General features: G+C 42.9%; 1 protein-coding gene across 2 annotated transcripts in view; it reads right to left on the bottom strand.

Annotated features, from left to right (window-relative positions):
• Ush2a (usherin) overlaps window positions 1-15,159 on the bottom strand; it is a 702,660-nt gene that overhangs the window by 112,065 nt on the left and 575,436 nt on the right. For both annotated transcript variants that reach the window (NM_021408.3, XM_017319869.1), the window contains 3 exons: window positions 11,829-11,936; window positions 4,302-4,485; window positions 3,327-3,484 (listed from right to left, as the gene is read on the bottom strand). In NM_021408.3, coding sequence (NP_067383.3) covers window positions 3,327-3,484; window positions 4,302-4,485; window positions 11,829-11,936 — 450 coding nt within the window. The remainder of the gene's footprint in view (window positions 1-3,326; window positions 3,485-4,301; window positions 4,486-11,828; window positions 11,937-15,159) is intronic.

Here is a 15,159-nt window from a genome sequence, read left to right as displayed (position 1 = left end):
ATTACCTAGGTAATTCTTCTGTTGCCAAGCAACCACATAGACTATTTGCTCCCAGCAACTCACCTGCCTGAGGTTACTCTGTCCATATTGATCCCAACAAAATACACGTGAAAATAAATCAATTAATTCAATCAATATTTTGGCTTTGCACATTCAAGAGAAAGCCACTGATTTCTATCTCCAGGAGTTAGTATTACTGACCGTGTTGGTTTGGTATGAGGGATTCAGGTTGCTAAACTTGGTGGTGCATTTGAGTCCAGTGAGGAGCTTTCTTAAACAAACAAACAAACAAACAAACAAACCTACATTTCTTGACTGCACCTCAAGAGAATCTTTTTTCCACGAGCCTCCAGTGGAGAATTTATATTTTTCTTTTTACTTTTTTCTTTCAAGACAGAGTTTCGTGAGACTCAGGCAGAATTCCAACTTCCTGTTTAGCAGAGGATGACCCTAAACTGATCCTCCTGTCTCCTCCTCTGGAGCTTTAGAATTACCAGTGTGCACGTGCCTGGCTTAAGTGATGCTTAGAGACTGGACCCAGGGCTTTCTGCCCGCTACCCAGCAGTAACCTCTCAGCATGAGGATTTGCTTTTTGAATAAGATCTCCAGGATTCTAGTGCCTGTTCCGGGCTGGAAACTTCAGATGTGCACTCCTTGACTTGGTATCCAGCCCTGTCGGTGGTGCGATCAATTCGAACTTCTGAATTTGGGGGAAGATCTGGAAAATTCCCAACTGTAACTACATAAGCATCATTGCTTGCAGCAAGTGTGTCTTCCTTCTGCTTCGAACACACCTTTGTGACTAGTGTGAACAGAAAAAAATATCATTCTCCAAGTTATGAGATGCTTTCTGATAGAATCAACTGCACGTGACACATAGGGCACAGTCACCTGATGCTTCCTGAGTCTGGAATCCTTCCAGGCACCAGAAAAAGAGTTTCCCCACGCATCACACACAACGCTTCTGTAATGGGTCTTATGCATCTAAAACACTGAGAGGCCTGGGAATTATAGACTTGTCAGAGTTAGCATGCAGGTCTTCATTTTCCCTTAGTCTAGACTAAATTAAAAATTCCTACCAGTCTTGAGATAGGAAAGAGTTAGTGTTACATTTTATAAGCAAAGGTTATCTTTCATTCCACAATGAGACTTCTCTTATTGAAAATATTATAGAGCCAGCACAAAAATCTGATGTTGCATTCATAAAAGAAAACAACACACTGCTAGGAGGTTTGAAGAACATTTGAGAAATTTCAACCCTACATTGAACTAAGTGCTTTTAGCACTTTGAAAACGAAGGCATTGGAGCAAATGCTAGATAAAATACATTTTAAAAGTAAGTGTGTGTGTCTATGTATGATGTGTGTGTGTGTGTGCATGCATGTGCCACTGTGTGTACATGGAGGTCAGGGGACACCTTAGGACCTCCAGTTCTCGTTTTTCCCCTTTGTCCAGGCAGGCCTTTCTTGATTCTTCAGTGTTATCTACTCCAGCATAGCTGCCCCTCCGGATTCCAGCCAATTTTCCTGCCTCTGCTTCCCATCTTGCATGGGAGTGCTGGGATTTCAGGTGCACATTACTGCATCAGGCTTTGTATGAGGGCTCTTACGTCATCAGGCTTTGCAGCTGGGTTAATGCCTTTACCTGTTCTTGATGAACCATCTCCTTGGCCCACAAACTAAATAAAAATGAGTTACTAAAAGGATTGTGTTGAAGGTATTAAGAATTGAATGTAAAAGATCACCCATATCTATAGAATTATCACCCAAACCTAGGTAATAAATGCTGGCTACATAAACAACATCATTTGACCTTTGAAACACCTTACATGTAAGTAGTAACACCAGGACTTTCAATCAGAAGAGGGCCGCCACATCAACAGAATCGCAAAATCAACAGAATGAAAGAATGAATGTGAACCTTTCCATAACTCTCAATATTAATGATCTCAACTCTTGAAGAAAAAGACTCAGACACACAGGTTGGATGACAAATAGATTCCCTGTTTTTGCTGCCTTTGGAACACACACCTCACCATCAAAGATGAAACCACCTTCAGATAAAAGGCTAGATAGGAGGATTCCAAACAAAAAGAATTAAGACATGACTAGGCATTGCTATTCTAATATCTGTGAAATTGTCTTGAAGCCCCAAATGGAAGACGTACATATTATCACATGGAATTTAACAACAGGACATGCTAAGGGGACATTAGCATTATAGATACACACTCACTATACATGGGCATATGGTTTCATAAGACACATACGACTGTATCTAAAAATCATGGATTAATACCAGCACAGTGATAGTGGGTGACTTCAGTACCCCCTGTGTCACCCAAAGACAGATCATCAAGACCAAAAAACCCAAAACCAACCAACCAACCAACCAACCAACCAACCAACCAACCAACCAAAAATACCATCAAAGAAACATTGGAGTCAAATGACATCATGAATTAAATGGACCTAGTAGACATCTACTGAATGTAGAACTCCCAATCTTCTCAGTAGCCCAGGGAACTTTCTCCAAAGCCCACCATGTATTAGGACACAAAACACGTCTCAACAAGTAACTAACGGTCCTGTATTCTATCTGGCTGTAATGGTATCAAGCTAGATAAACTGTGAAAGGTCTGCCAAGTGGTGCTATGAGTTCCTGAATCTTGGACATCTTCTTGTTTGTTTTAATTCTGTAGTCATAAGGAAAATTTCAAACTCACAAGTGCTCAGTTTTCAGGTGAGCAAGAGGAAGATGACTTGATAATCCTCTGGGCCACTCTACTTAGCTTCCTGGACCTTCTCTTACTACTCTTGGAGAATCTGGATTGGAGAAGCCATAGTTCTGACTCTAAGTTATCTCCAGCACGTGGGAAGAGTCTGGTCTCTATTGACTTCATTTTACTTGGTGTCCCTTTAGGGCAAAGACACCATAAAATGTGCAGGTGGTCAGTGAGATAGGTCAGTAGGTGAAGGAGTTTGACACCAAGGCTGATAACTATTGGGGGTGAGGGGAGAGGACAGAGAAAGAGGCAGAGACAAAGAAAGAAACAGAGACAAATAGAGAGACAGAGAGTTAGAGACAGAAACAGAGAGAGAAACAGAGAGACAGAGAAAGACAGAGACACAGAGAGAAACACAAGGACGTAGACACATAGAGAGAGGTAGGTGATGGGGGAAAGGGGTGAAGAGAGAGGGGAGAGGAGAGAAGAGAGAGACACAGAGAGAGGTGGGTGAGGTGGAAGAGGAGTGAGGAGAGAAGAGAGAGGAGAGATACACATACACACACAGAGAGACAGAGGACGGGTCTGTGTCTTTCTTTACCTGGTGTTGGCCATGCTACAAATATGGAATCAGAGCCCAGCACAGTGACATTACATGGGGGATGAATGTCTTCTGGGGTCCACAGAGGCATCTGGACAAGGTAGTCCTCACTCCAACTGCTACCACCTCCAGTTCTCGCTTCCAACTTGTAAATGTACCTGAGGAAACCAAAGCTATACTCAGCCAGTCTTCGAGGGACCGCAACATTGTTGCAAATTTGTGACAATTTGTGAATTATTTTCTGTGAGAAACGCTACTGTAAGCATACGCTCTGGCACAGACAGCGCTCCTCCATAGAACGTCCCTATTGCTGCCTCCCGACTCCACGCTGAACCTTGTAGTCGCTCATGGCTTCTCCCGAGGATCTCAGGAATGTCTTGGAGTGCGCTATTGGGCTGTGAAAATTCAATTTAGTCTTTTCTATTTCTAAATGGGTTGAGTTTTCAGGGAGATTCATTTAGAGGCAGAGATATTTAAATTGATCTGTTATTCTCCACAATAAAACTAAATTATTCTCTGTTCTCTGCACCGAAACATCTGTTGATGTAAGGTTTATCTTGTGTCTGCTGAGAAATGAGAGGGGATGAATTGCAGATGTGTGGCTCCTGCCGACCTAGCAGAGCGAGTCAAGGGGAGGAAGGGAAGAAGTGGTAGGTGAGGGGTACAGGCTCTCCCAACCCCTTTGACTGCTAGCTCGGAAATGTACACTTTAATCACCACTTGATAATTTTTGAAGTTGGACGTTATACTTCATATATTTGAATTTCTCATGCTTTCATGCCAAAACAGAGGACGAATTATTCCTATGTGAAAAGGTTATCATATAGACTCAAAACTAACAACAATTTAGCGCTGTTATCCGTTACGGCACAGCTCAACAATTGAGTAACATTTGAATGGGAACTACTCTTTTTCAACCTTAAACAGCTTGGGAAGCTAACTAACAGTATGGCGGGTGAAGTTTCCCTCACTCACCTGCTGCCGGGCTCCAGGTTGCTATCAGTGAAACTCTGATTATCTCTGCCCCCCACGAGAAGCAAGCTTCCATTACGCCTCAGCTGATATTGAGAAATGAGGCCGTTGGGCCTTTCTGGAGGATTCCAATATAGCTCCACGGTTGTAGAATTGATGATAATGTGTCGCGGTGTCACCCAAACTCCTGGCAAAAATGACACAATGAGGTTTTTATTGTGAGGATAAAATACGTTCCTGTGAAACGACACGGCTCCCTCAAGCCAACGAGCCCTTATCTGTGGATTTAAGGCTCATTGTAGAAGAGACAAAAAACACATTTCCAAACATGGGTTTGTTTCTTTTCCTGCTTTACTTTGGAATGCCTCCTCTGCTCTGGGAAGTTTCTGATGTCTGGGCATTGCTCTGAGAGTAATTTGAGTCAAGGCTGGAAGAAAATCTGAGAGTTTGAAACTTCGATGCTCTTCTCTTGGGTTATCTAGAAGGAAGCACAATCAGGTATTTCGCAGAATCACGGTTCAGTAAGTTAGAATTTCTGCTTGCCTCTCATACCGTGGGCTATTCAATCTGTCTTCCCTGGAATACTTCCTGACCTGGCCTCAGTTCCCAGTTTCTCAAGATTCTTCACTACCTCCTAAAGCTTGGCCATGGATTGATTTTCTTAGGCAACATAGATGAACAGAATTATCACCTTAAGGCACTCACCACGCCTGCTCTCTGGTCACTGAGCTAGGCAGATTCCAAATCGTCCTTTCTCTCTGCTGTCACTCCAGTTCCAACCACAGTGTCTCTCAAGTACTTCTGTGCTAGCATCTGTCCTTGGCAGTTCTGGGGACTGAACCCAGCCACAGTGATGCTGGGCAACTGCACTACCATGGAGATGCAGCCCGGCCTCATCTCCACCTTTAAGCCTGTCCCTGTGGCTTGGACTTACTGTGTAGCTAGAGACCATCCCTGACCTCCTCCCCCCTAGAGGAGAATTAAGGTATGTCCTGCTACTTCTGGGCCATCTCTGTTTTAAGTCTTGGCTTTCTCGATGCCTTTGGAACCCTTACAACACTCTCTGCTTATTTCATATGTATTACAAAGCACATGACTCTTTTGTAGTTTTCACGCCGTTCTTATCATGGTCCCTCTGGTCCCTATTTCTCTAATTCTGACCGCCCTAGCCCTATAGTCTCCTTTGTTTGTAGACCTATGGACACACCTTTTCCTATATCCAAAATGCTTTGAGCTCAGTTCTTGTCTGCCACAAGGATCGAACTTCCCTGAGATACGTCTGCTTCCAACACTCCAGGTTTTCCATCTTATTTTCAGTCTTTGGTGTAGATTCTGCCATCTATGCAGCTTGCTTGACATTTACTGTCTTATTCTAGCCTTTTCCAAGGGGATGCCAGCTCAGTCTCCCTCACACACCCTTCTATTTCCCTCACGACCCTGAAGACATTATAATCATCTTTTCTTTGATCTGTTACTTATGCTGTTATAACTGGATGGTCTTTCCATCCCTTTGGCTGCTTTAAAGCAAATTTATTTCCATTGAGGTGGGGATCCTCTGTCCTATTTGCCAACCTGTATTTATGCGTAGAAAACAAATATGGGCAACATATCTCCTGCCCACATTAGGCAGTCTAGACAGTTATAGGAAGTACAGAGTTGACCAAGATAAGATTCATTGTTTCGAAGAGTTGATTCTTCAGCGTAAAGATAAAATATATACAGAAGTAACGATTCAAGGACTGGGCTTGCTCGTTTTTTAAAAAAGTGCTTTTGGATTTATTGACTTTTTATTTTATGTGTACAAGTGCTTGTTTGCATGGATGTGTGTGCATGATGTACGCAGTGCCTGAGAAGGGCAGAAGGTGGCACCATGTCCCCTGGAACAAGAGGTACAGATGAGTGTAAGCTACCATATAGATGCTAGGAACCGAACTCAGGTCCCCTCTGCAGGTGTAGCAAGTGCTGCTAACCACTGAGCCACCTCTCCAGCCCCTTAGGCTCCCTTAGAGATATAGAGATATTGATAGAGAATGACGGTGGAATGGTGAGCCTGCCGGAGGATGTGCTCTGGGCAGACCTTATACCTCTAATATGGAGCATTACAATAGCCATTCTATCGGGCTTCTTGCAATCAATAGCATCTGGCTGAGTGTGTCTCCCAAGCCAGGTACTCTGTAAAAGGTGAGCTCTTGACATTTTTAGAAGAAAAAGAAAAGGTTCAGGACAATTTATTCAGCATCACGCCGAAGGAAGGAAACAGTCTAGGTAGATTTCAAAGGGCCTCGGGTGCGCCAGCATTCAAAAGAGCAATTGATTTCCAGAGAAGAAACCTGTCCATCTTGTTATCCCTCCACGCTGGATACAGCATACATGGAGGCTAGGTTTCTTTGCAGACAATTTCAAACCATCATTTATAGAGTTCAGACTCTAACAACACATGGACTTGTTGATTCAAGAGATAAGGCATCAAGATTTCATCTTCTCTCTTATCGTTCACCTCTCTGTGCTTGAAGGATCTATTAGAAATCCCAAGGAAGGGCCAAGGAGGTGTGCAGTGGGTGGGACACATGCCACACAAGTGTGAGGATCAGAGTTCGAATCTCAGCACCCATGGAAAGGCTGATGGAGCAGCCAACCTATAATCTTATTTCACAGCAGTCACATGAGCTTACTAGAGAAAGCTAGCTAACTATAGGAGACAATATATGAAGCCATATGTGTTCATATGGGGGACAAAGCCTGGACCTATAAGGCACAGAGTGATTGGAAAGATTTCTGATGCTAAGCTCTGGCCTCTACATACACACACATGTATGTCATGTGTTCATGTGTGTGCATGGGCCGCCCCCATACACAGACACCCCCATACACATAGACTTATAAAAACATTGTCAAGGACTAAAAGGGTCATGGCTTAATTTCCAGCATGTATTCCTCAAGATAACCTATTCCTGTAGAGGTTCTGATGAAACAAAGGGAAGCAGAATTTTGGAAACATGAAAATGTGTTTTCAACAAAAGTCAAGTTCTCTGTGCAGTCAGGTCTGTGGAGGCCGGTTAGAGCCACACGTCCACAGATTTCATTGGAAAGATGTAGTTTCAATGTCCAGATAGCAACTAGGAAGTGCTGCACATTTATTTTCAGAGTGGGTTTGTTTGGGCTGCTGTTACCCTCACAGTTTCAGGAAATAGGCTACAGAGTTAGGACCTGTGCTTGGTGAACCTTTCTGAATGAGTTCCAGGTATGAATTTGTTCCTTCTCTCACTCTCTGGAGCTCAGCATGAGAAAACAATCCTATTCTGTATAATAGAGGGCATATTTGTGTTCTGTATAGTAGAGGGCATATCTGTATTCTGTATAATAGAGGGCATATCTGTGTTCTGTATAGTAGAGAGCATACCTGTGTTCTGTATAGTAGAGGGCATATCTATGTTCTCTATAATAGAGGGCATATCTGTATTCTCTATAATAGAGGGCATATCTGTATTCTCTATAATAGAGGGCAAATCTGTATTCTCTATAATAGAGGGCATATCTGTATTCTCTATAATAGAGGGCACATCTGTATTCTCTATAATAGAGGGCATGTCTGTATTCTGTATAATAGAGGACACATCTGTGTTCTGTATAATAGAAGGCAGATCTGAGGCAATTCAAGGGAGGAATGTACAGAAGGAAGAGGTCTGACCTCTGATGCCAGGATAGGGCTAAGCAGGTGGGAAGTACTGGGCTCAAAATCAGAAAGTAAACTTTAGTAGCTGTTGTAACCCAAATAACAATCAGGGATGACTACAACTACTAGGTTTATTTTAAACTGATCTGGGATTCTGTGTACTACTACCCACTTCGAAAGTTCCTGCAAATATCCATTAACTTAAATATCCCCAGTATTTACTGTGGATTGGCTTCTTACAAATCTGGCTGAGCCTTGCACGTCAAGGATGCACAGGTTTGCAGAGTATTTAACTATTGGCTAATTTACTCATTCAACCTTCTGCTTGACCTGGCACCGCCCTCTGTGTCAGGCGTTGTGTCAGGGCTGTGGGGATAAAGACCTCTTTATTCTTCCAGGACTTCATGGTGTCATAGGAAATGCAGATTTGTAAATACAAATACTGTAATGTAGAATGGCTGGAGCTTAAGGAGAAGTACGGGGGCTGGGAGAGTCCCCCAGGAAAGGAGATGTGGCGCAGACTGAGGGGCGAGGTCAGGAGAGTTGGGAAGGAGGTACTCCTAGTGGTTGACATTGTAAGAGGAGCCATGAGAGCTACGTTGAACAGAAGTTAGCTGGTGGGGGACTCAGGAACAACACGTAAAGTCTGTGTCTTGTAGGAATGAGAAAGTGAGGAGGAAGGTGGGTATCAGGATGTGACCTCCCATTTCATGGTACTTGGTCAAGACCAGCAGATTAGCATAGGTAAAACTTGAGACGTCCTTTGTTGTCGTCATAAAGACAACACGGATTTGTTTCTCTAGAAGGAAATGAGATTTTAGGGAGCTGACTAACGTGGGAATGCCCACGGAGGAAGAATTAACAGGGAATATGGGAAAACTGAAAACTAGCTATTGATAGAAACCCAGTTAGGAGAGGCTAGAGAAATTAGAAAGATGTGAACAAAGGCAGGGGTAGAAAGAATGGAAAAGAAGAGCTGAACATGTATGTCTTCAAGATTTACAATCAGATTTATGAAGAATGACCTATGATGTATAAAGAAGATAGAGGTTTAAGATCAGTGAGGTGGTGCTGACGTGATGGGCGTGGTGGCGTTGACGTGATGGGCGTGGTGGCGTTGACGTGATGGGCGTGGTGGTATGTAGGAGAACAGGAATAAAGGCAGGGAAGGGGTCAGGTGGGAGAGAACCGAGTGTTGCAGCTGGAAGGAAGGACTAACAGTACAGTGGACGCCCAGACCTTACTTAGCCGGGAGTGAATCCCTATGAGAGCTTACTTAGCCTTGACTGCTCTTGGTCTTCATAAGGGGGTAGAGCTGGTTCCCAAGATCTAGAGCGATATGAACTGAGTACAGGAAGTATCCAGAGGTGTGTCAGTGCACCAAGGGGAGGAAGGAGGAATCTGGAATGAGCCGGAGGCAGGCTGGGTCTACCTTGCCTTCTCTCTTGATGCTAGAGGAAAGCTGGGCTTCGGTTGCCTGATTCCATTCTAAAATGAGCTGATCTCCCTGGGCTGGCGGCTGCTCTAAGAACTAGGGTAGTAACCCGTTCCAGACTGTTCTCAATACTTGATAAAAGAGACTCAGTTTTCTATGCGGATAAGGCGGGAGAGGAGTGTGCCCAGTTTTTCCTGAGTTAACACTTTCTGTTTAGATGTAAATAGGAGAAAGATGAGAAGAGCCAGGTCAGGCTTGTGTTAATTTTCTCCACATACCCTCAGCATGCTCAAATCTTAAACCTTCACACTAAGTCCAAATTTACTGCCAGTGTGGCATTCCAAAATAAACTGTACTTGGCTTAGTAATTTAAAAGTTTATTAATTTTTTTATTAATTTTCATCATGCATGCATGTGTGCATGTGGGTATGGGCACATAAATATAGGTGCCTTGGGAGGCTAAAGACATCAGGTCCCTTGGAACTGGGGTTACAAGTGCTTTGAGCAGCCTCACATGTGTTCTGGGAACCAAACTGAGGTCCTTTGTAAGGTTAGTAAAGCTCTTAAGCACCACGCCATCGCTCTGGCCCCTGGGTTAGTAATTTATGAGGATACATTTGTCTCTACTTTGTAATAGTACACTGGTATCGAATGGTGTCAATGACTGGCACCTCTCTAGCTTCAGGCTAAAGGTGGGGACCATTTTGATTCCATGCATGGGTTATCCGTGATGCACACACACTGCCAGAGTATCTAACGCCATGCTGCTCCCACAGGAAAGCCTTATTTCTTTGCAGTTATTTGTGGTGAGAGAACAGCATATAACATTTTTTTTTTTTTTTAAATCGAGGGCATTTCTTACATCACACTTTCCTGCATCATTTATATTTTTTTAAGTCATGAAATCTAGACTTTTTCAAGAAAGGGAAGTGAAAAAACAATAAATTCATTAACCATCTCCCCCAACAACATAAGAATATGGATTTGGTGAATAAGCCAACACCAGAGACCCCTTCCTTTCTCAGTCTTGAGTTTTAGCCAAAACCAGTTGATGGCCTCTTTAGCGATTACCCATCATCATCAGAGTATCCATTTGATGGTTTACCTTTCCAAAAAATCCACTGCTGCTTTCTTCCTTTCAGAGGAACACCAAGCTCTCTGACATGAAGCATTCTTTATATAGAGATCATCATTAGTGGACTCCCAGAGAGGAGCCATATGCCCCGTATGTGGAATTTTCCATTCTACTCCCCATTTACTGGTGGGAAGTTTAGGCCTAATATTCCAAGGTACAACAGTACTTTCAGTAGAAAAGTAATGAACAAGTGGTTTGAGATTCTAACACGGCAACGGACACCGTGGTCCTCTTTAGAGACTTATGTTTGCTTTCACTTCTGTCTGTGTAAAGTAGGCCAAAAAGAAAGACCGACAGATAGTAGATCCCTACCACAGGCTGCTGAACAGATTTTCTTCCATAAAGTAAATGACATCACACACCACAGGTCCCTACCCACAGGAGCTCAGTGTCGTCATGGGGTTGATCATTCCAGAATTTTTTCCCTACGTGTATATTTATCACTAGACATGAGTGGAGTCTGCTGCGTGCCTTTTCACACATAAAGTGTGCACCCTCCAGCATCTTTTTATGGACAGATCACTGTCTTCCCACAATGTGATTTTATTTGGAAATTCTCCTTTCCGAAATACTTAAGTTGTTCTCCACATTTTGACATTAAGCAAAATGATGCTTCCGCGGGCATCCCGACACAGGTCCCTTCTGCGCGTGTGGAAGAGTTTCAGGCATAAATAATAAAAATGTAACTGCTGTGTTAAGGAATTAAGGTTTTAAATTTATAGACATTTCTAATTTATCTTCTAAAGAGGGGAGAATCTCTCTGTACAGCCCCTCAAACAGCCTGGTGGTATAGCTCACCCATCGTGTGTGTGTGCATAAATCCCTCTTCCTTGGGCTCCACCATAGCCTGTCTGCACATGTGATAGGTTTTAATCTCTTCCTCAGGTTATATTCTTTGCACATATACCTGGTAATTATATTATCTTTCTTATTGGTTGTAATTTCTTGAAGGCAGCAACTGTTTTTGTCAGCTTTAGCAGTAGGCTTGGCACTCCTTAGATATTAAATGATTTAATACTTGAATTTTTAAGGAGCTTCATATGCAAGTATATATTGTTTATTTTTTTAAAAAAGCAAACTTCAATGACTTAAAGAATTTCAAATCATTGATCATGACTGGCAGCAGAAGGCTTACTTAACCCTGTAGGAGGAGGCGACATGGGCTGATATTTTATTTTGTCATGCCAATTTTATCCCTTCTGCCTTGTTTGCTATGCTAGAGTTTATAAAGCTAACCAAATAGCACATACAAACTTTTTCTCCAAACCCCAGACATGTCCTTGTTACCTTGAGGGGCAGCCTGCAGAGTCTGACCTACACAGGGCTCACTGGAAGTGCATCCGACAGATGTACAAACCGCGAGTGTGAAGCTGTAGTTTGTGTATGGCTGGAGACCTAGGAAGAGCCGACAGGAAATGAAACACAGCATGAGAGGGTAATTCATTAACAATTAAGCACCGGAAGTTGCATGCGGAGTTGTAGATGTGCTCTTCGAACATTTAAGACTCTTCTTCAAAACATAGGCTTGATGTTACCGGAGCTGGAACCCACACAGCCTCACACAGGCCAGGCAAGGACTCTGTCAATGATCTTGGCTCTCTAAAGACAGAAATGACCTACACAGTTATATTGATCAGAAGTTCCTGGATGCACAGCCATGGGAGGCGCTTCAACAGCCCCACATTAATAAGTCACCCTTCCCAGATCTCCCATATGAGATGTGATTGAGAACATCCCCTCTCCTGGGTCAGAACTTCCCCCGAAGCCCATTCCGTTCTGAAGAGCATCAGGTCTCTCCTGGTTTTGTTTGAAAGTCCTTCCTTACATTGTGGGGAAATATCCCCTCCCCTTCCACCCTTGGGGAACCATAGAACAAATCTAATTTCCTTTCCACATTACTTGTTCTTTAAATATTTGTAGACAGTTACAAAATCCTCCTGAGTTTTCTCTTCTCTAGGCTAATCACCCTGGGCCCTGTGACTGGTTTTCCTATGAAGAGGGATAGAAAACATTTGAGTGGAAGGTTAGACGGCACTGTCCCGCCTCGAGCTGTCAGCTCTAAATGGCAGCAGCACTTTGGGGATGGGAGAGACAAAGGAAAAAAAAAAAACCCCGCTGTACTTCTTCACCAGGTATATCTCAGGGCGCCTTTGCCAGCTTGCGTTGGATACATTGCTCTTGTCTCCACAGGTAGATAGAGGATATTTCAACGAGAGGACTTATTTACTTCTTTTGCATTTAGAAAAGAATACGGCTCAGTAACTCCCCAATAAGGCCTCGGAGGGAACAAAGAATGACTTGATCTATTTATGACAGAGTTGTCCATGGTTATATGTCACTGCTCAGTGGCTGATGACCTTGGCCAACTTACCTGGCTTCTCTTTGCCTTGGTCTACTGATCTGCAAAATGGGGAATCACTATAGCATGTAGCTTATATGAGAAGATGAAATGGGATGCCAGGTAGTATTTTATATCACCAGGAGTAACATTAAGGCTCTGTAGCATTCAACAAGACGTATATTGAGGCTTACAAGCCCTCTCTTCGATTCTTGAGAAAATTTGAACAATACCAAAGTGTTCGTTAAAAAAATAAGCTAAAAGACTAGTGCTTTGTCAACAGTCAAATTATTAAGCTAATTTAGAGCACCTACTCTGTGGTTAATATGTGTGTTTTCCACAAACTTCCAGCTGCAATTTTTTTTCTTTTTTTACAAATCTTATACATTCGGTGGCATGACTCTTCCTCCAGATTCGCTCCCATGTCACCCTGTCCCTTCATGTACATTATTTCTTGAGTGCTACATTTTTATAAACAGATTTCCACCACTCTACATAATATACTGATTCCTTCTTATCTTCTGAAATAATTCTCTCTTCGTACAGCCTGCATGCAGTAGGTGTCTTCTTCTTGTTTTTCCTGCTATGGCACAATCATCGAAAGAACCCAGACTTTGCTTTGCATGATTAGTGTATCCTCCCAGTGTTGATGGCACACAGTAGGTGCTTGCTAAGTGAATGGAGGAGTCAGTCCTTGGATTCATTCAGCTCTCGGGTGCTGATTTGGGTTCCCTGAAGAAGCAGTGGCCCGAGGCAGCTGTGGCTGCAAGGCATCGCATCCAGCCGCAGGGCCTTCTCTGTCTCCTTCCGGACTCAGCGATAAGGTGCAGCTACTTACTTGATTATAATCTTCCATTTGGTTACTAGAAAGGATTTACATAATTTTGATATTTACCCGTTTTTAGATGAAAAAATATGACTAAGGATGTAAGCCATTCCCAAGTCATATAGGTTTGATAACAGCTTACAGGAAAAAGCTAAGATAACAAAATGTAAGAACTCAGGGAAAACGGAAGGCGATATCCAAGAACCAGAACCAGAGGTCACAATGGCAAGCTGGTTCAGCCTGGCACTTTCTGCCTTTCTATTCTGCTTTTGAAACCTCCTTTCAGCTAAATTGGTTTCTTTCCTCGTTAGAACACACAGTCTCTGCACATAGGGATGCCATCTTTGCAAGGTTTCTGGCCTCTACTCCCTAACAGTGCCTGTTATGAGTTCAGTGTTGGTTTATGTGAAAATAGCTCCATAATCAAACATGGCCAGGGTAAGTAAGGCCTGTGAGATGTCAGTCCCACCTGTGATCGCACCAGAGAGATCTTTCCTTTTGGCTCTATAAGAATTTCTGTCTACCGTGTCTCCTCTGCTTTCCTGTACACTCTCCTTGGCTGGTGACGTGTTTGCTAAATAATAATAAAAATTGATGTAATTTACAAATAGTAAAGTTTTCTGTCCTCTTTGATGTAAGTATGGAAGGCAAAAGAAGAGACATGTGAAGCGATGGATCAGAAGTTAAGGGCACTGTTACCTTCCTAGTTCGATTCCTGGAACCCTTGGTAGACAGCTTCCAGCTGCTTATAACTCCAGTTCCAAAGGTATTTGCTATTGTTGGCCTCACTGGGAACATGCATGCACAAACACACACAGGTATGCATATTTAAAAATAAAATAAATATTTTCTTTTATAGTAAAGAGTTATTTGCAGGCAATTTATCTTCCAAGAGTGTTTTCCTAGAAAATCTGGAGGTTAAAAAAAAGATAGCCCCACCTCTCTTTGTCCTCTTGTGTTCTGGCTTGTCTGCTTTCAGAAGCAGCAGGTGTTAAGGATGATTTTAGAATGGATATCAAAAGGGAAAATGCACTGTTGGGGTGTGTGTGTGTGTGTGTGTGTGTGTCTGTGTGTGTGTGTGCCAACACTGGTGAGACAAGCAGGTGTTTGTAGCATAGATGAGGCTCACAAGAAAATTCATGACTGTGAAAAAGAAACTGTCATTTCTTTCTGAGATAGCAAGTCCACAAAATGAACAAACATTATTAATATGTCCACTGGGATTATCGGGTATTTGGAGTATTGAAACTTGACTCCAGTATCATACCCTGGAGATGAACCAAGTCCAGGGAGGCTGTCCTAGGTGGATTTATTTTGCTGTGATGACCGAAAGGAAAGGGTTTATTTCATCTTGTAGGTTAGAGTCCACCATCACGAGAAAGGGGCTCAAACAGGAACCCCAGACAGAAACTGAAGCAGAGACCATGGAAGAACAGTGTTCTCTAGCTTGTTAC

Source organism: Mus musculus, chromosome 1 (assembly GCF_000001635.26).
Source record: "Mus musculus strain C57BL/6J chromosome 1, GRCm38.p6 C57BL/6J".
NCBI lineage: Eukaryota > Metazoa > Chordata > Mammalia > Rodentia > Muridae > Mus > Mus musculus.
The sequence above is the reverse complement of the archived record's forward strand: the minus strand, read 5'-3'. Positions and strand labels throughout refer to the sequence as shown.